A 13,827-nucleotide genomic window follows, 5' to 3' on the forward strand; every position below is an offset into this window, starting at 1 on the left:
CTTTAAAATAGCACTTGCATGATTCCAAAGCTACAGAATCTGAAACCTAAATAAAATCTGACGATTCCTTAGTGGAAGGAGGAAGCTGTAGTTCTGAATTAATCCCGAAATTATTCCTCATTGATCCCGAACTTAATTCGGAAATTGCCCTTTATTGACACCGAAATAGTTCCTAATTGATACCGAAAACAATTCCGAAATGATCCGGAGATTATCCCGACGTTACCCCGAAAAAAACTTTCGAAATGTTCCGAAAAAAATACCAGAGCTAGCTTTGGCATGATCGCAAAACTACATTATCTGAATCCTAAATAAAATCTGATAGTTTCTCAGTGGGGGCGAAAGCTGTGGCCCACTTTTAGTTAAATAACAATTTATAAAACGGGTTTAAGGAGGAGAGGGAATGGGGCGGTGCGAACCCCCTATATAGCATAGATACTAAATATTATGAGACTACTTTCAGAGATATAACTATTTACCCCTTTTCAAGGGGTAAGGGGGAGGTGCTACCTACTTTTCTAAAATTAGTTAAACTTCGACTTTTATGATCCCCATATTTCCAATATCATTAACCTTGCTTACTTAGACTTATACCGATTAAAAAATAATTAAGAAGTAACTGTTCTTAGAGGGCGTGGAGCCGCCTCTACTTTTTAAAAAAATATATATCTATGTATATCCCTCAAAGCTTTCAGCTTTTATTTACTCTTATAACTTACCTTATTGGTAGACATATTTCCATCTGGATACCAAAGCCCAATTTCAAATGGATATTTCATGCCTAAGTCGCGTCCTACATCCATAATCCATTTCCATGTACGCTTTTTTGCTTCGGGTACAGTTAGGTTGAAAACTGGTATATATTGAGGCCTAGATACATTTTTAAGAACGGAAAAATATATATATACTCAATATATGTATATATATCCGTTTATCTAAATATATTTCTTTTTTGGGAAAATAATAATATCTTACCTCTTTTCCATAATATTAAATCTGTATGGTAGTAAAATCATTCCATTTATAGCCATATCGACTGGTATTATTTCAGACCTAAGTTCTCCATTGCATATCATTGAACGTATAACCCCCTTTCCAGCGCCAATCATCACACCAGTGGGTCCATTAAGATTGTCCACCCAACCAGGGACTGGTTCCTGTACCGAAGGTGTAACTGTTGATAAAATATGGTAGAGTATTTGCTAATATTGAGTTGAATGTTTAAAAAATTAAACTATTTCAAACATTTGATTTGAAAAATATAACAAGTTCGTTAAACTTGTAATTCCTATATTTGTTTATGTGGCTTATAAGTCTTTCACGTCTTTAAATGACTTGTTTTGTGTGGTTTGAAAAAACTATCAAGTTTTAAAATTGTTAAAAATACATACATATATTTAACATATTTTTAAAACAAAAGTATACCAATAAAAGTACATATTATAAACCTGCATTAAACATGTTTGGATACAGTTATCATTTACATCATAATTTTTACATTTGTTTATTTACAGACCATTTAAAAAAGGTTACAGAAATCACCTTTAAACTAAGTTACATCTTAAGAGCTATCGCAAATAAATTGCGTACGAGGTAGATTTTACATACTTATGTAAGTATGTGTGGTGAGTAATATATTTGAATATGTTGAATTTTTTTTATTATCTTATATTATTGGCAAGAAGTTATAGTTTTTTAAAGCGTAATATAAAAGGTAACAAAAATCTAATATAAAACGCCAGTCCATTTCATGAGATAATACACGAAGATTCCGACAAAAACAACTTTGCAGACACGATCAAGGATATAAAAGCTGAAAAGACAAAAAAATTATAAATAAATTAGCTTAAAAGTACCGAGATGCGAGTCTGAGTTCTTGTAGACATGCCGGTATAGAAGTCAGGCGCTACTATAGATCCATAGCTATCCCGTAATGGTTAGGACATATTCATCAAAGCGTCATGAAACACTGCCGCTATAATGCTTAAAACACTAACGAAATCACCAGAAAACAATATCAAAAAATTACCTTGAAATGGCTTCGAAATCCCAAAATGATCCCAAGAATAATATCGACATACATACATAATCTTAAGCAATTCAAAAACAGTCTTGAAACATTCTCCAAATTATCCAGAAGAGAATGCTGACGTAATCGAAAGATACTTTCCCGAGAATAGTCTCAAAATTCCCCCGAAAACAACTCTGAAACGATGGCATAATAATCACCAAATGATTTAGAAATCGCCTAATGAATGTAATATCACCCTATCTCAGCTGTCAGTTAAAAAACTGGTTTTCACAGAAAATTTTTCAAAATCGCCCAAGTTCAGGAATTGTTTCCAAGAAGTCCCATTTAAGAACTCGTTTGAATTACGCCCTATCTAAATTTTTTTTCATAAACATTCTATCTTGTGCTCAATTGATTTCATACGTAGATATGGCATTTTTGAACTTAAAGCTGGAGACATTGGTGCTTTATCGGTAACCGTATCGGTAACCTTATAACAGCTGAATCGACCAACCTTATGAGAATCAATGCAATCGATTATTGGTGCCGCTAAGGTCGTAACCGTATCGAAGCCAACCAATTGGGTTTTGGTTTACCGTCGTAACGATAAACAGCTGATTACGTTGGGGATACGGATACAGCGATACGACATACGGCACCAATGACTCCGGCTTTAATCTGAAGTAGTGCATTCTTCAAATGAATTGTGAAGTGGGCCGTTTTTCAAACGCTTTATGGGATGGAGACGAAACGACAGCCGAGATAGGGTGGTATTCTACTCTGCAGTCGAAATGGTCACGAGACAAATACGAAATTAACGCGAGAAAGTACCAAAATCATTATGAAATATACTTGAAAGCGACCAGTATGCAGTCCCTAAATAATCAAGAAGTTTTTCCGTGATAATACCGAAAAGTATTCCAAAATCATTCTATAATGTGCGCGAAAAATAGTAGCTAGGAAATCTCAAAAATGTTTCGGGAAATGTTCCTTATTGTTCAGAACACAACCCCGAAATGATAAACGGATAACGTCGAGATAGGTCCGCAAAATCATTCTAAAATAGGTTTGAAATTATCTAGTTAAATACCACGAAATTGTTACACGATAAAACCAAGAAATCCCGAAATTATCCCTAAAATAACCCCGTAATGATTCAGAGATAATTCCGAAAATTTATCGAAATAGTTCCGATATGATCCTGAGAATAGTTCCAAAGTGTTTTCGAAAATGATTTCAGAAATTTTCCATATAGTAATATTTTATCTCGAAAATAAGCCCGGAGATATTTAGGTATATTCCCGAAAAGGTCTCGATATAGTTCGGATATGGTCCCGAGAACACTTTCGAATTTTTATCAAAAATGATGTTCCAGATAGTAAATTTTCCAGATACAACCACCTAATTTTGGAGAAATGAATGAATTCGAAGTAGTCCCGAACTGATTGCGGTATGATTATAATTTTCCACGATTGTTTATACCTCGATCTATATATCTTAGACACGAAATATTTTCGGTATTGGTGACTGTTCTAAGATAAGGAGGAGAAAAGGCGTCGGCTCTGCTAACCTGGTTCCCAGAGGGGAGATTGCGGCACTGTCAAACGCTAACCCATTTTCCACAATGATTAATGACGTATATATCAACAAACATTGATCTAAGTGAAAATATTAAGAGTTATAACATAGTAAATATTTTGCTTCCGGGGGAGAGGAGATGAGAGGCTCCGGCACTGCTCACTTTTCAAAAATTGATCAGACCTTCGGCAACATAGTACATTAACCAAACTCTGTCGATCCAAGTTAAGTCTTCTGAGTGTTATAGCGATTTAAAAAAGAATTTTCCTAGGGGGTAGGGCGCAGCACTGTCAGCTTTTTCAAAATTGCTTAGACCCCGATTAATATGTGGGAATAATAAGACCATTACTGGGCGAATACACAGCCATGCCCAGATAACTGCTCTGTGTAAACAGTAAAATAAAGAACAACAAAAACAGCATGGAAAGCAATAAAACAAAGAAGCACAACAGTAAAGCAAAAAAATTATAACAAGGACACTGAGCGTGTCCCTCACTAAAGTACTAATGAGGTGGGCAGGACGGACTTCACCACTGGTACTCCATGCATGTTGAATTCGACACGCGAATCACATTACTGGCGATGGGACAAGAGCTCATACAACTTGACGTGGCACAAACAGACAAAGCAGTAGTGCTAACTGTACGGTTGAACGAAGGTCGTTGAAAAAAACCTAACCTAACTTATTGATAAAATACTTACAGCTGCTGATGAAATCTTGCTTTTGGCAAATCATCATCCTTTTCTTTCAAAATATATTGACGGCCGCCCTTAATACAACGAATCAAATACTCCTCTTCAGTAAAGTCCGGATCCATGTTCATATTGAAACTAAATTTTGTAAAAAAAAAATATATTAAAAACGAAAATATTTGTTTATTGCAAAACCGACTAAGAGAACGACAGGGCTAAAATGAAATTGGCTAAGTCTAAACGACAGATTCCAGTGATTGAGGGATTCAAGGTATATTCAAGCGCCATACAAAGCTTTATAGCTTCAGAGCTCTGGCAACCCAACTGTCAATCTCACCTGCGCGAGGGGAATACTGTTACAAATATGAATGTATCATACACATATACATATTTAAAACAACAACAGCAACAGGGCTAAACTGAGATTGGCCAACTCTAATATCTAGACCTTGTGTTATACGCATAAATATTATACTTTTCATATTTGAATAACTATTGCCGCAATATAGCCGGTTTTGCAAATTAATCGACCAAAAGTATAAGAATCACAAGCCATAATATTTTCAGAAGAACTTACATGACCCTATCTTCCTCGGATAAATTCTCCCATAAACTAGCATAATTCTCTGACGCGAAATGCCAGGGATGAAGTGTAAAGAATTGTAATACGTCAAGCCCTGTAGAAATTTTGTTTTGAACATGCACTAAACTGAAAGTATATTTGAATATTTTTGTATTGCGAATTATAAAGCAGGTTTATCGTTTAATTCAGCAGATCACTTACAATCGCTTTTGACCAAATGCAAGTAACATAAAATCTATAAAATACGCTGGTAACCAATGAAACATGATAACATTGACAAGATGGTACAATTTGTTTGTGGTAATAACGGCATCAGGATACCACAGTCCCGCATTTAAAGGATATTCACGGCCCAAGCGTTTGCACATATTGATTACATCACCCAAGTTCCTTTTGCGATGATCGGCATTTGTGATATTGTAGACGGGAACTTCGGCGGGACTAAAAAACATAATTTAATATAAAAATAAACAAATATAATTTTTCTTTTATTTAAAAATAATGTAATATTCATAACCTCGGCACTGCTCTGGTTTTGACAATATCTCAGTGAAGTACCACAGAAAATATTACCCAGACAGTTTCTAACGTTAGAGAAATATTGTAATTTTACATTAGAACTCTAATGTAGTTCTCTAATGCATTTCGAATCGAAACCTAGGTTAGAGAACTAGGTTAGAATTCGTCTGTGAAACGATTCGAATAACACTAGAAATGCGATGTTATGATTATTGTCACAGTTATCGATTATTTGCACGACATGATCACTCATTCTTAGTGTTATACAAACAAAATAAAAATAGTGGAAATATTACAAGTTGCGAAATAAGTTTTTTAATTTATAATAATAAATACTAGTAAGTGAAAATGAATCAAAAAAAGTTAAAAAAGGAAAGCGAGCAGATTATAGAAGTGCTATTTGAATGGCATGAAGAAAACGCTTCCTCATCCGTACCACAAACCAACGCTGAGCTCAATCTTTAAGTAGGGTTTGATTTTTCATTATAATAGAAAAAGCTCCTGAAATATATTCCTTCTTAATACATAAGATTATAATCCAATAAACGTATTTGATATAATGAAACAATGAAAATTTCGCTGATTTTAAATAACTGAACTTAATTGCGCATCACCTCAAAATTCTCATTAGAAACTCATTAGAATTCGATTAGAATTCTAACCCTTTTCTCGATATCGAGAACGAAATACCCTTTTTGTAGAGAATGCTATAATTCGCGACAGTTTCGTAAATCGTCCTCTAACCTTATACCTTAGAGAAATACATTAGAATTCGATTTGTCTTCTAATCGTTTTCTAACCTAAACGTTTGTTGGGTAGTTGCAAACAAACCTCCGAGCAATGGTGACCGTGGTTCGTGTCTCCGCATGTGTATATGTGAAAATACCAATGTAATAAGAAATCAATGCATGTATGGAATTACCCGCTTCGTAGTTTATTTGATACTGATTTCATTCTTAATTCAAAATCTGAAGTATTTGCATGAGTGTTAATAAAGACCGCTCGTCTAATGGATGAATAAAATGTATATGGGGAAAGAAATATTGTAATTTAACCCCTTATGGGGAAGAGCTGATAGTTTCTCCACACTTCAGCACTTACTTTCTCAGAGCACTCTTCCAACTACTAATATAATGGAGTACTATGATCATTGATCATATCTCTCAACAACTCAAAAACCGCAGATTCTGGCAGAGTCCAGAAAACACTGACAGAATGCTCAACCTGTTTAGAAAACTAAACAAAGTAAATCCATCCCATTACACGTCATCACAGTTTGGTGGCATTGTGCAGGATGATCAGAGTGCAGGTGTTAGCCCACAAAGGCCCAGAAAGCTATGCACAACCCTCCTATAATAGAGCTCTAGAGCTAAACACAGCTGTTCAACAGCTTTGATAAAAATACTTGATGACATACGCGTATCATTTGATAAAGGCCACTTAGCCCTTCTGTGTCTGCTTGACTTTTCGAGAGCATTTGACTCAGTCGATCACACACTACTATGTCATAAGCTACAGCATTATTTTGGTTTGGCAGTAACGCTCGGAGGTTGATGGAAAGTTATTTGTCTGACAGGTATCAGTTTGTCAGTAATGGAAAGTGGTGACTGGCGTTTCGCAAGGGTCCATACTTGGTCCACTGCTTTTCAGTCTTTTCCTGAATGATGTGTTTTATGTCTGCGAGTTTGTAAGTATGCATGCATATGCTGACGATATTCAGTTTTATTTATCCGATCGTTTTAGCAATATGCATGATCTCTGCCTTAAAAAAAATAAGGATTTATCTGCTATTTTCTGTTGGCCGAATAAAAATGGACTTTGTCTAAACGCAGCTAAATCAGTTGTTTTGCCCATTGCCAGAAAAAATATCGCAAATCTTACAATACCTGACCTAAATTTTGGGACCGCTACGGTGAAGACCACTAGTAAAGTTAGAAACCTTGGTGTTATAATGAACACTAGTCTTACTGAGACTGATCATATCAACTCCGTGGTAGGAAAGGTGTATGGGACTCTGCGCAGCTTGCGCAGGGGGGTTATACCCCTTATTACATACTCGGAGCTGATATACAATAAGCTCGATTCAAGATCTACCCATAAAATGGAGGTTGCCTTTAATTATGTCACTAGGTATGTCTATGGCTTACATAAGTTTGAACATATATCCGCTTGCAGATCTAGACTTCTGGGCTGTAACCTGTCTGATTATCAGAAGGCAAGGAGTTGCATTTTTCTGTTTGGCCTGATCCTAACAAACACACCGGAATACTTGTATAATAAAATCGTTTTTAATAGGTCTCTCCGCACATGCACTCTATCCGTACCTACTTTTAATTATGCACCTTCGACTAGGCTGTTTTTTGTCAACACCACGCGTCTCTGGAATTCAATCCCTGCTTCTGTAAGAAACTCTCTAGACCAAAACTATAGACGTATTCTTTACAGATAGTTTTCTAATCTTGAAACTTAAACTGGCTATCTAAAATAATTTCAAACTACTTCTCTATACTTCTTCTATACTACTTTCTTATACTCGTTTTTTTATATTTTTTGATCTGTTCATTTATGTAACTTAAATTAATGTTTAGGCATATTTTGCTTCATATACAAATTTATAATTTAATTGTAATACCTGGTTGTTGTACTCTTAAAAGAATCCATTATCTTAATGTACTAATGTGATTAAATAAACACAGTACAATACAATAGACCTGTACGACAAACTCAAAGCAAGCTGTAGTGAATTAGACTGAATGCAGTCTTGCCCTGGACATTAGGTTTGGCGATGGCGCCATTGTGGGGGCTATTCCCGAATATTTACGTTAGCTCTCTCTAGACAATAAGTTATCCACAAGTACTTAAGACAGGTATGAATGGGACGATATCTCTTCTATAAACAAAGAATCCACAGATGGATAAAAGCTTTTGGCCATTTAGGGCAGTCCACATTACATTTGACCACAGCAACATTTGGAGATTATTCTTGAGAACTTTTGACAACTAGACCTCTTCCCACCCAACCAGTTGTCAATTATAATTCCATAGAGGGTTTAATGATATAATGCCGTTACTTTGTAATGAGAGAGCAAGAATGGCTCCAAACTTAGTAAAAATGTGGGAGGGGCTTCTGCTTACAAAATGTTTTTTTTTTTTACTCTCCTTTAGTACTTATACCACTGCCGAAAGACAATAGTTTCAAACCGAATTAGCAGACTTTTTTAGGTCCGCTCGACTGTTGCAATATAAGATTTTCAGATGCGTAACAATTTTCCCTACCTGTTAAGTAACCATTAAAGTCCGCCACGGTAGTAACACTTTTCCGGAGGTAAAAATAGATTGAGTCGGGTCACGGTGCCAGGTGCTATACATTAAAAGGAAAAAGTTCTCGGACTCATCCATTGGTATCCCAATGCGTTAGCCTATCAAACACTTATTAGAAAAAAGCATATACAACCTCCTACACAACCGGAAAATCGGATAGTCGCTGAACTCAAATTTGACACGGGATGACGGAAAACCGCTCCTATATACATCGACTATCAGCCTTGTCTGAATATCGGCAAGACCAAATGAATCGTATCCACTTTTATACATAAGTTCGGATAAGCCCCCAGACGGGCTTATAACACTCCGTCGGCAAGGCTTACCAAAAGATGCTAGTAGCAGATTCATACCCAACAAAGAACTTGGCATATCCATAATGTCTTTATTTATTTCCTAGAACAACTAACATAGCGGAACCAATATATTTTTGATCACATTAACGTAGAGTTCTATCTAGCGAATTGTAGGAATATTATTGAAGCCCATCCGCACTCTAATTGGACTGGACTAAAAAGTTACTTGTTCAACTTAGGTTACTTATTATATAGACCTAATTTGATGGCCAAAAAAGGTTCTCAACCTTATCAGCTACCGTTTTGATGAGTTTTTTCCTGTAACGATGTGGGTAGTAGAACCCCTTCTTGCCAGATCATCAGCTTTAAAGTTGTCTTCGATAACCATATATCCAGATAGTCATATTAGGCTGAATATATGGCTGACTGATGTACTGGCTTATTTCGTTGAAATATCTGCCACATGTGTCCAGGACCTTTAAGGCAACCTGGTTGCCTGGAAAAATAAACACCCGTTTTCGATCCTTTCGCAGAGGCTCCAAATAAAATACTGCAACGCGGATTCGGGGAAACAATATATTAAGGATTCAAGGTGCACAGCATAGATTTATGCTCCACAGCTTTTCTAGTCCCAATGGTAAACTCACCTACTCGAGGTGAGTCCTTTTACAAAAAACCAATGTAAACGTACACATTTTATGGAGGCGTATCTGATTGGCTTTGCCTTGCAAATGCAGGGAGAGTCAGTCTACGATGATACTGACACCACATATTGGCCAGACACAAGTTAATAATTTGGCCGTCATGGTGTGGAAGTAGTGCGCTAGCCTACCACACCGACGATTCTCAGGAAAAACAACATATAAAAAATTTTAGAAAAACTTGTTCTAAGGTTTTCAACTTCTGAAAGGTACTATATCGCCAATCTATTATTTTTAGTATTTGATCGTTTTGATGATTTTGATAATTGAAAAATTAAATGTCGAGACCCCGCCAACTCTCAAAACCTTTAATTGAACCCAGTACATACTTTTTCTCGCACTCACCGTTTACGGCTCTTATAAAATTCGTATGGTATCACAATCATTCCATTAATAGCATAATCCACTGGTATAACCTCCGACCGATTTTTCGCATCCACAAGCACCGAACGTATGACTCCTTTACCAACGCCAATCATCAAACCGGTGGGCCCATTCAAATTGTCCACCCAGCCTTCTTTGGGTTCAACTGCAGCAGGCGACACTAAATAATGATGATAGAATGAAAAACGAGATTTATTATTTCAAAAATAATAAATTTTCACACAATTGTTTTTATTACATATTTACCAATGAACCGCTCCAAAATGAGGTTATTAGTTGGCTTTTAATGTGTGTGTGGGTAAGTGTGATTGCGTATGTATGGATGTATGTATATTTTTGGTGGGTGGTGTAAGTAAGTGCTTGTTTGGTGTGAATGTGATTTTCAGAGTGCATAGTGCTGTTCTGTATGGCCAAATCCGACAAATCCTTGAATTTTTGGAGAAATATTTTTTTTTTCAAATCTCTTGGTTGGTAAGTTGATATAATATTGTAAGAGGTCCTACGCCCTCTTTTGATAGCTTAAAAAAAATGGGAGGCCGTTTACTAACATTTAATAGTAAATGCCAATGGGGCTAAATTCGAGACTACTAAATACACTGTCAGGCTTTATTTCGCGTGCAATCGTGAAGTTTCGAGACCTTGGGGCGACCATTTTGAGACCCATGAATATTTCCGGAATAAATCGCGGCCGCCGAAGTTTCTTGGTTGAAGTTTCGGGCAAAGTAAAACTGAACATTTAGAAAAATATTGATTCCGGGTGTTTTTTGCGATGAAAAGTCTCTCAGCTCTCAGAATCGGCATAAAAAGCACGTAGGTCACGTCTCGAAAATTTGTAGGAAAAAATATAAAATAGAACGACAAAGGTAAATAGCGTCAATTCTATAGTGATTAACTTTTTTTTCTTTGGATAATAATTATTTGGATTAATAAATATAATAGGGAATAATTTCAACACTACTTCGGGACGACTTTGGAATTATTCTAGGCCTATCTCCAGATTATTTCGTGATTACTTGGAGATACTTTTCAGAATTGATTTTGGGATCATATCCGAACTATTTTGCAGCCATTTTGGGATTATATCAATACCATCTGCGGATTTCGGGATTGCTTATGAAATCAATTTGGGGTTGCTCTTTTGGGCTATTTCAGGATTACGAGGTTGTTTCGGGGTCATTGCGGAATTGTTTTGGCACGGATTCGGGCCCAATTCAGTTTCGTTATAAGAATCATATCGGCACTACATCGGGATTATTTGTGAAATAATTTCGGGATTGTTTTCAAGATCATCTCACGAATATTTTTGTATTATTGCCGGGGTAGTTTCAACATTATTTTTGGGACTATTTAAGGTTACCTCGGTACAATTTCGGAGCTCTGTCCGGATAACCTGGGGATCATTTCGGGACTAATTCAGAATAATTTCAACGTTGTTTCTGGTATAATTTCGGGACCTTTTCGAATCATTCTGGGAATATTTGGGAGTGACATTGGAAGAATGGGCCCATTTCAAGATTGATTTAGCCTTCATATCGACAATAATTCTCAGGATTATTTCAGTATTATTTTCGGGATAACTTCAGCATTGTTTTCCGTATAACTTGGTGCTATTTTTAAATTAATTCTATTTCAGAACTAACGTTCGGCCTGTTTTCGGGATCATTTCAGGACTATTTCGGAAACACTTTCAGAATTGTTTTTTGGTATTATTTCGATACCGTTTCCGAACTATTCTTAGAATATTTCGGGGCAGACTCGGTACTCTCTTGAAATAACAATCTTCGGATCTTTTCTGGATTGTTTTAAGGAACTTCCAGGATAATTTTAAGAGCCATATCGCTTCCAATTCGTGTTTGTTTCCGAGAAACTTTCAGGACTATTTTCGGGATAACTCCGTGACTATCTTCATATTATTTGGATGCTATTTTGGAACTATGCCCGGATAACTTAAGAATTGTTACGAAATAATTTTAGATTTATTTGAGTACCATTTACGGGATAACTTCGGCACTATCTCCAGATTATTTCAGGACAATTTCGGAACTAAGATATTATTTCGAAACTCCTTGGAAATTGTCTAGATACCTCTGGATAATATTTTAACTATGTCCGGACCATTATGGGATTGTTTTCGACATAATTTCGTAATTATTTCCAGGATCATCTCAGTTCTATTCTTTCACGTAGCCGCGGATATGGGTTAGTATATTCTAAATTGAAGTTGCGAATTTGTGTTATACATCTATTTATAAATTTCTTTATGATTACCTTAAAATTATAATTTTTAATCATTATACCAAATTTGCCAATTCATTTCTTTGACTTGATAATAATTTTGTTTTTGGAAAAAACCATGAACAATTTTCATATTTCAGGATCATATATGCATATTAGGGTGACTCATTTGGGCAATTTTTCTTCTTCTTTTCTATACTCAAGAAAAATATTAATCTACAGATGTACATATAGAAAAAAATTCTTACTATTCAAATTAAAAGTTTTATCATTTATCATTCTATATATGTCAAAAAATATTATCTAGGAGTTTTTTGTGTAACACGCATTGGTTCACCAGGAGGAGTCATCATCGGTTTTTGAAAAATATATATAGATTTTTTTTAGTTTTTGATCAAACTGCCAAAAGTAGAAAGAAGAAGAGAACTGGCGTATAAAAACAAAGTTATCCAAAAATTATTTAATAAATTTACAGCCATTTTTATACCGGAAAATGTAAGAAATTGATAAATACTAACTTATAAAGATTTATTTTTTCTATGGGTGAAATTTTCTGAAGTGTTTTGTGATTTTTAGATTTTTTGATTAAAAATAAAAATAACAAAATAAAAAAAAAAAAACAATTTATAAACATTTTTCTACTGTAGTTGGTTAATGAGTTTAAAATATAAATTTCTAGTATTCAGAAAATTATTTATTTCTCTTACAAAAAATTCAATCAAGACTTTTATGTCTAAAATTTTTTTTTGGAAAACTATAAATTCAAAACCAACCTAAATCTAAAATATCTCAAATAACACAGTTAAAATATATAAAATAAATATTAATAAACAATAATAAAAATATTAACAAAGTCCCTACATCTACATTCCAATTTTTTCGGAGTTATAGCAGATTTATTTTGTGGAAGTTTTGTAAATTTATAAACATTTTTCGATAGTCGACTCTTAGGTTTTTTATAATTTTTTGGCTGACATAATTAAAAAAAAATGCCAAATTGATAGGTTTTCGGAATTCGAAGTTATAGCACTGTGCTTTTGCTGAAGGAGTTAAACTTTCCTTTATAGCACGTGATACATTTTGACTCCATTTTTCCAATTTTTGACACACTTTTTTGTGATCATTTTCACTTTCTGTGTATGTTTTTCTATGTGTAGATTAATATTCTGCCTGAGCGCAGAAAAAAAATACTTGACAAAAATGAATCGCTCTAAAGCATACATAATACTTAGGTCCGATTTTTCAGTGCAAGTTTAAACTCCAGTCGAAGTTGACAAGAGTTTAACCCTGCCACTTCGTTCGATAATGTAAAATATCGCAGCTTAAGTTCAACATTCGGGTAACATAAAGTTTAAAATTGGGTGGATTTGCCCACATGCTTGGAGTAGGTGTAATACTATGCTGCAATCCAGTTTGAGTAGAAGTTGGTGTCTAATTTCTTATGTAAAACTTTAAAATCGCGGATAAACTCGGATTTGTGACGCAACGGAAACATAGTAAAAGTTA

General features: G+C 35.0%; 1 protein-coding gene across 2 annotated transcripts in view; it reads right to left on the minus strand.

Annotated features, from left to right (window-relative positions):
* The window catches only part of LOC137245052 (putative fatty acyl-CoA reductase CG5065), an 87,517-nt gene that overhangs the window by 5,739 nt on the left and 67,951 nt on the right, over positions 1 to 13,827 (minus strand). Inside the window, exons 4-8 of one of the 2 annotated variants that reach the window (XM_067775068.1) lie at positions 10,048 to 10,246; positions 5,067 to 5,306; positions 4,860 to 4,991; positions 4,292 to 4,420; positions 1,196 to 1,813 (exon numbers count right to left, since the gene is read on the minus strand). In XM_067775068.1, the coding sequence (XP_067631169.1) occupies positions 1,726 to 1,813; positions 4,292 to 4,420; positions 4,860 to 4,991; positions 5,067 to 5,306; positions 10,048 to 10,246 (788 nt within the window). In that variant the 3' untranslated portion in view covers positions 1,196 to 1,725. Of the gene's footprint in view, positions 1 to 719; positions 871 to 975; positions 1,175 to 1,195; positions 1,814 to 4,291; positions 4,421 to 4,859; positions 4,992 to 5,066; positions 5,307 to 10,047; positions 10,247 to 13,827 lie in introns of those variants that run through there. The other variant, XM_067775067.1, reaches the window with a different exon arrangement.

This window comes from Eurosta solidaginis, chromosome 3, assembly GCF_040869045.1.
Source record: "Eurosta solidaginis isolate ZX-2024a chromosome 3, ASM4086904v1, whole genome shotgun sequence".
NCBI classification, from domain to species: domain Eukaryota; kingdom Metazoa; phylum Arthropoda; class Insecta; order Diptera; family Tephritidae; genus Eurosta; species Eurosta solidaginis.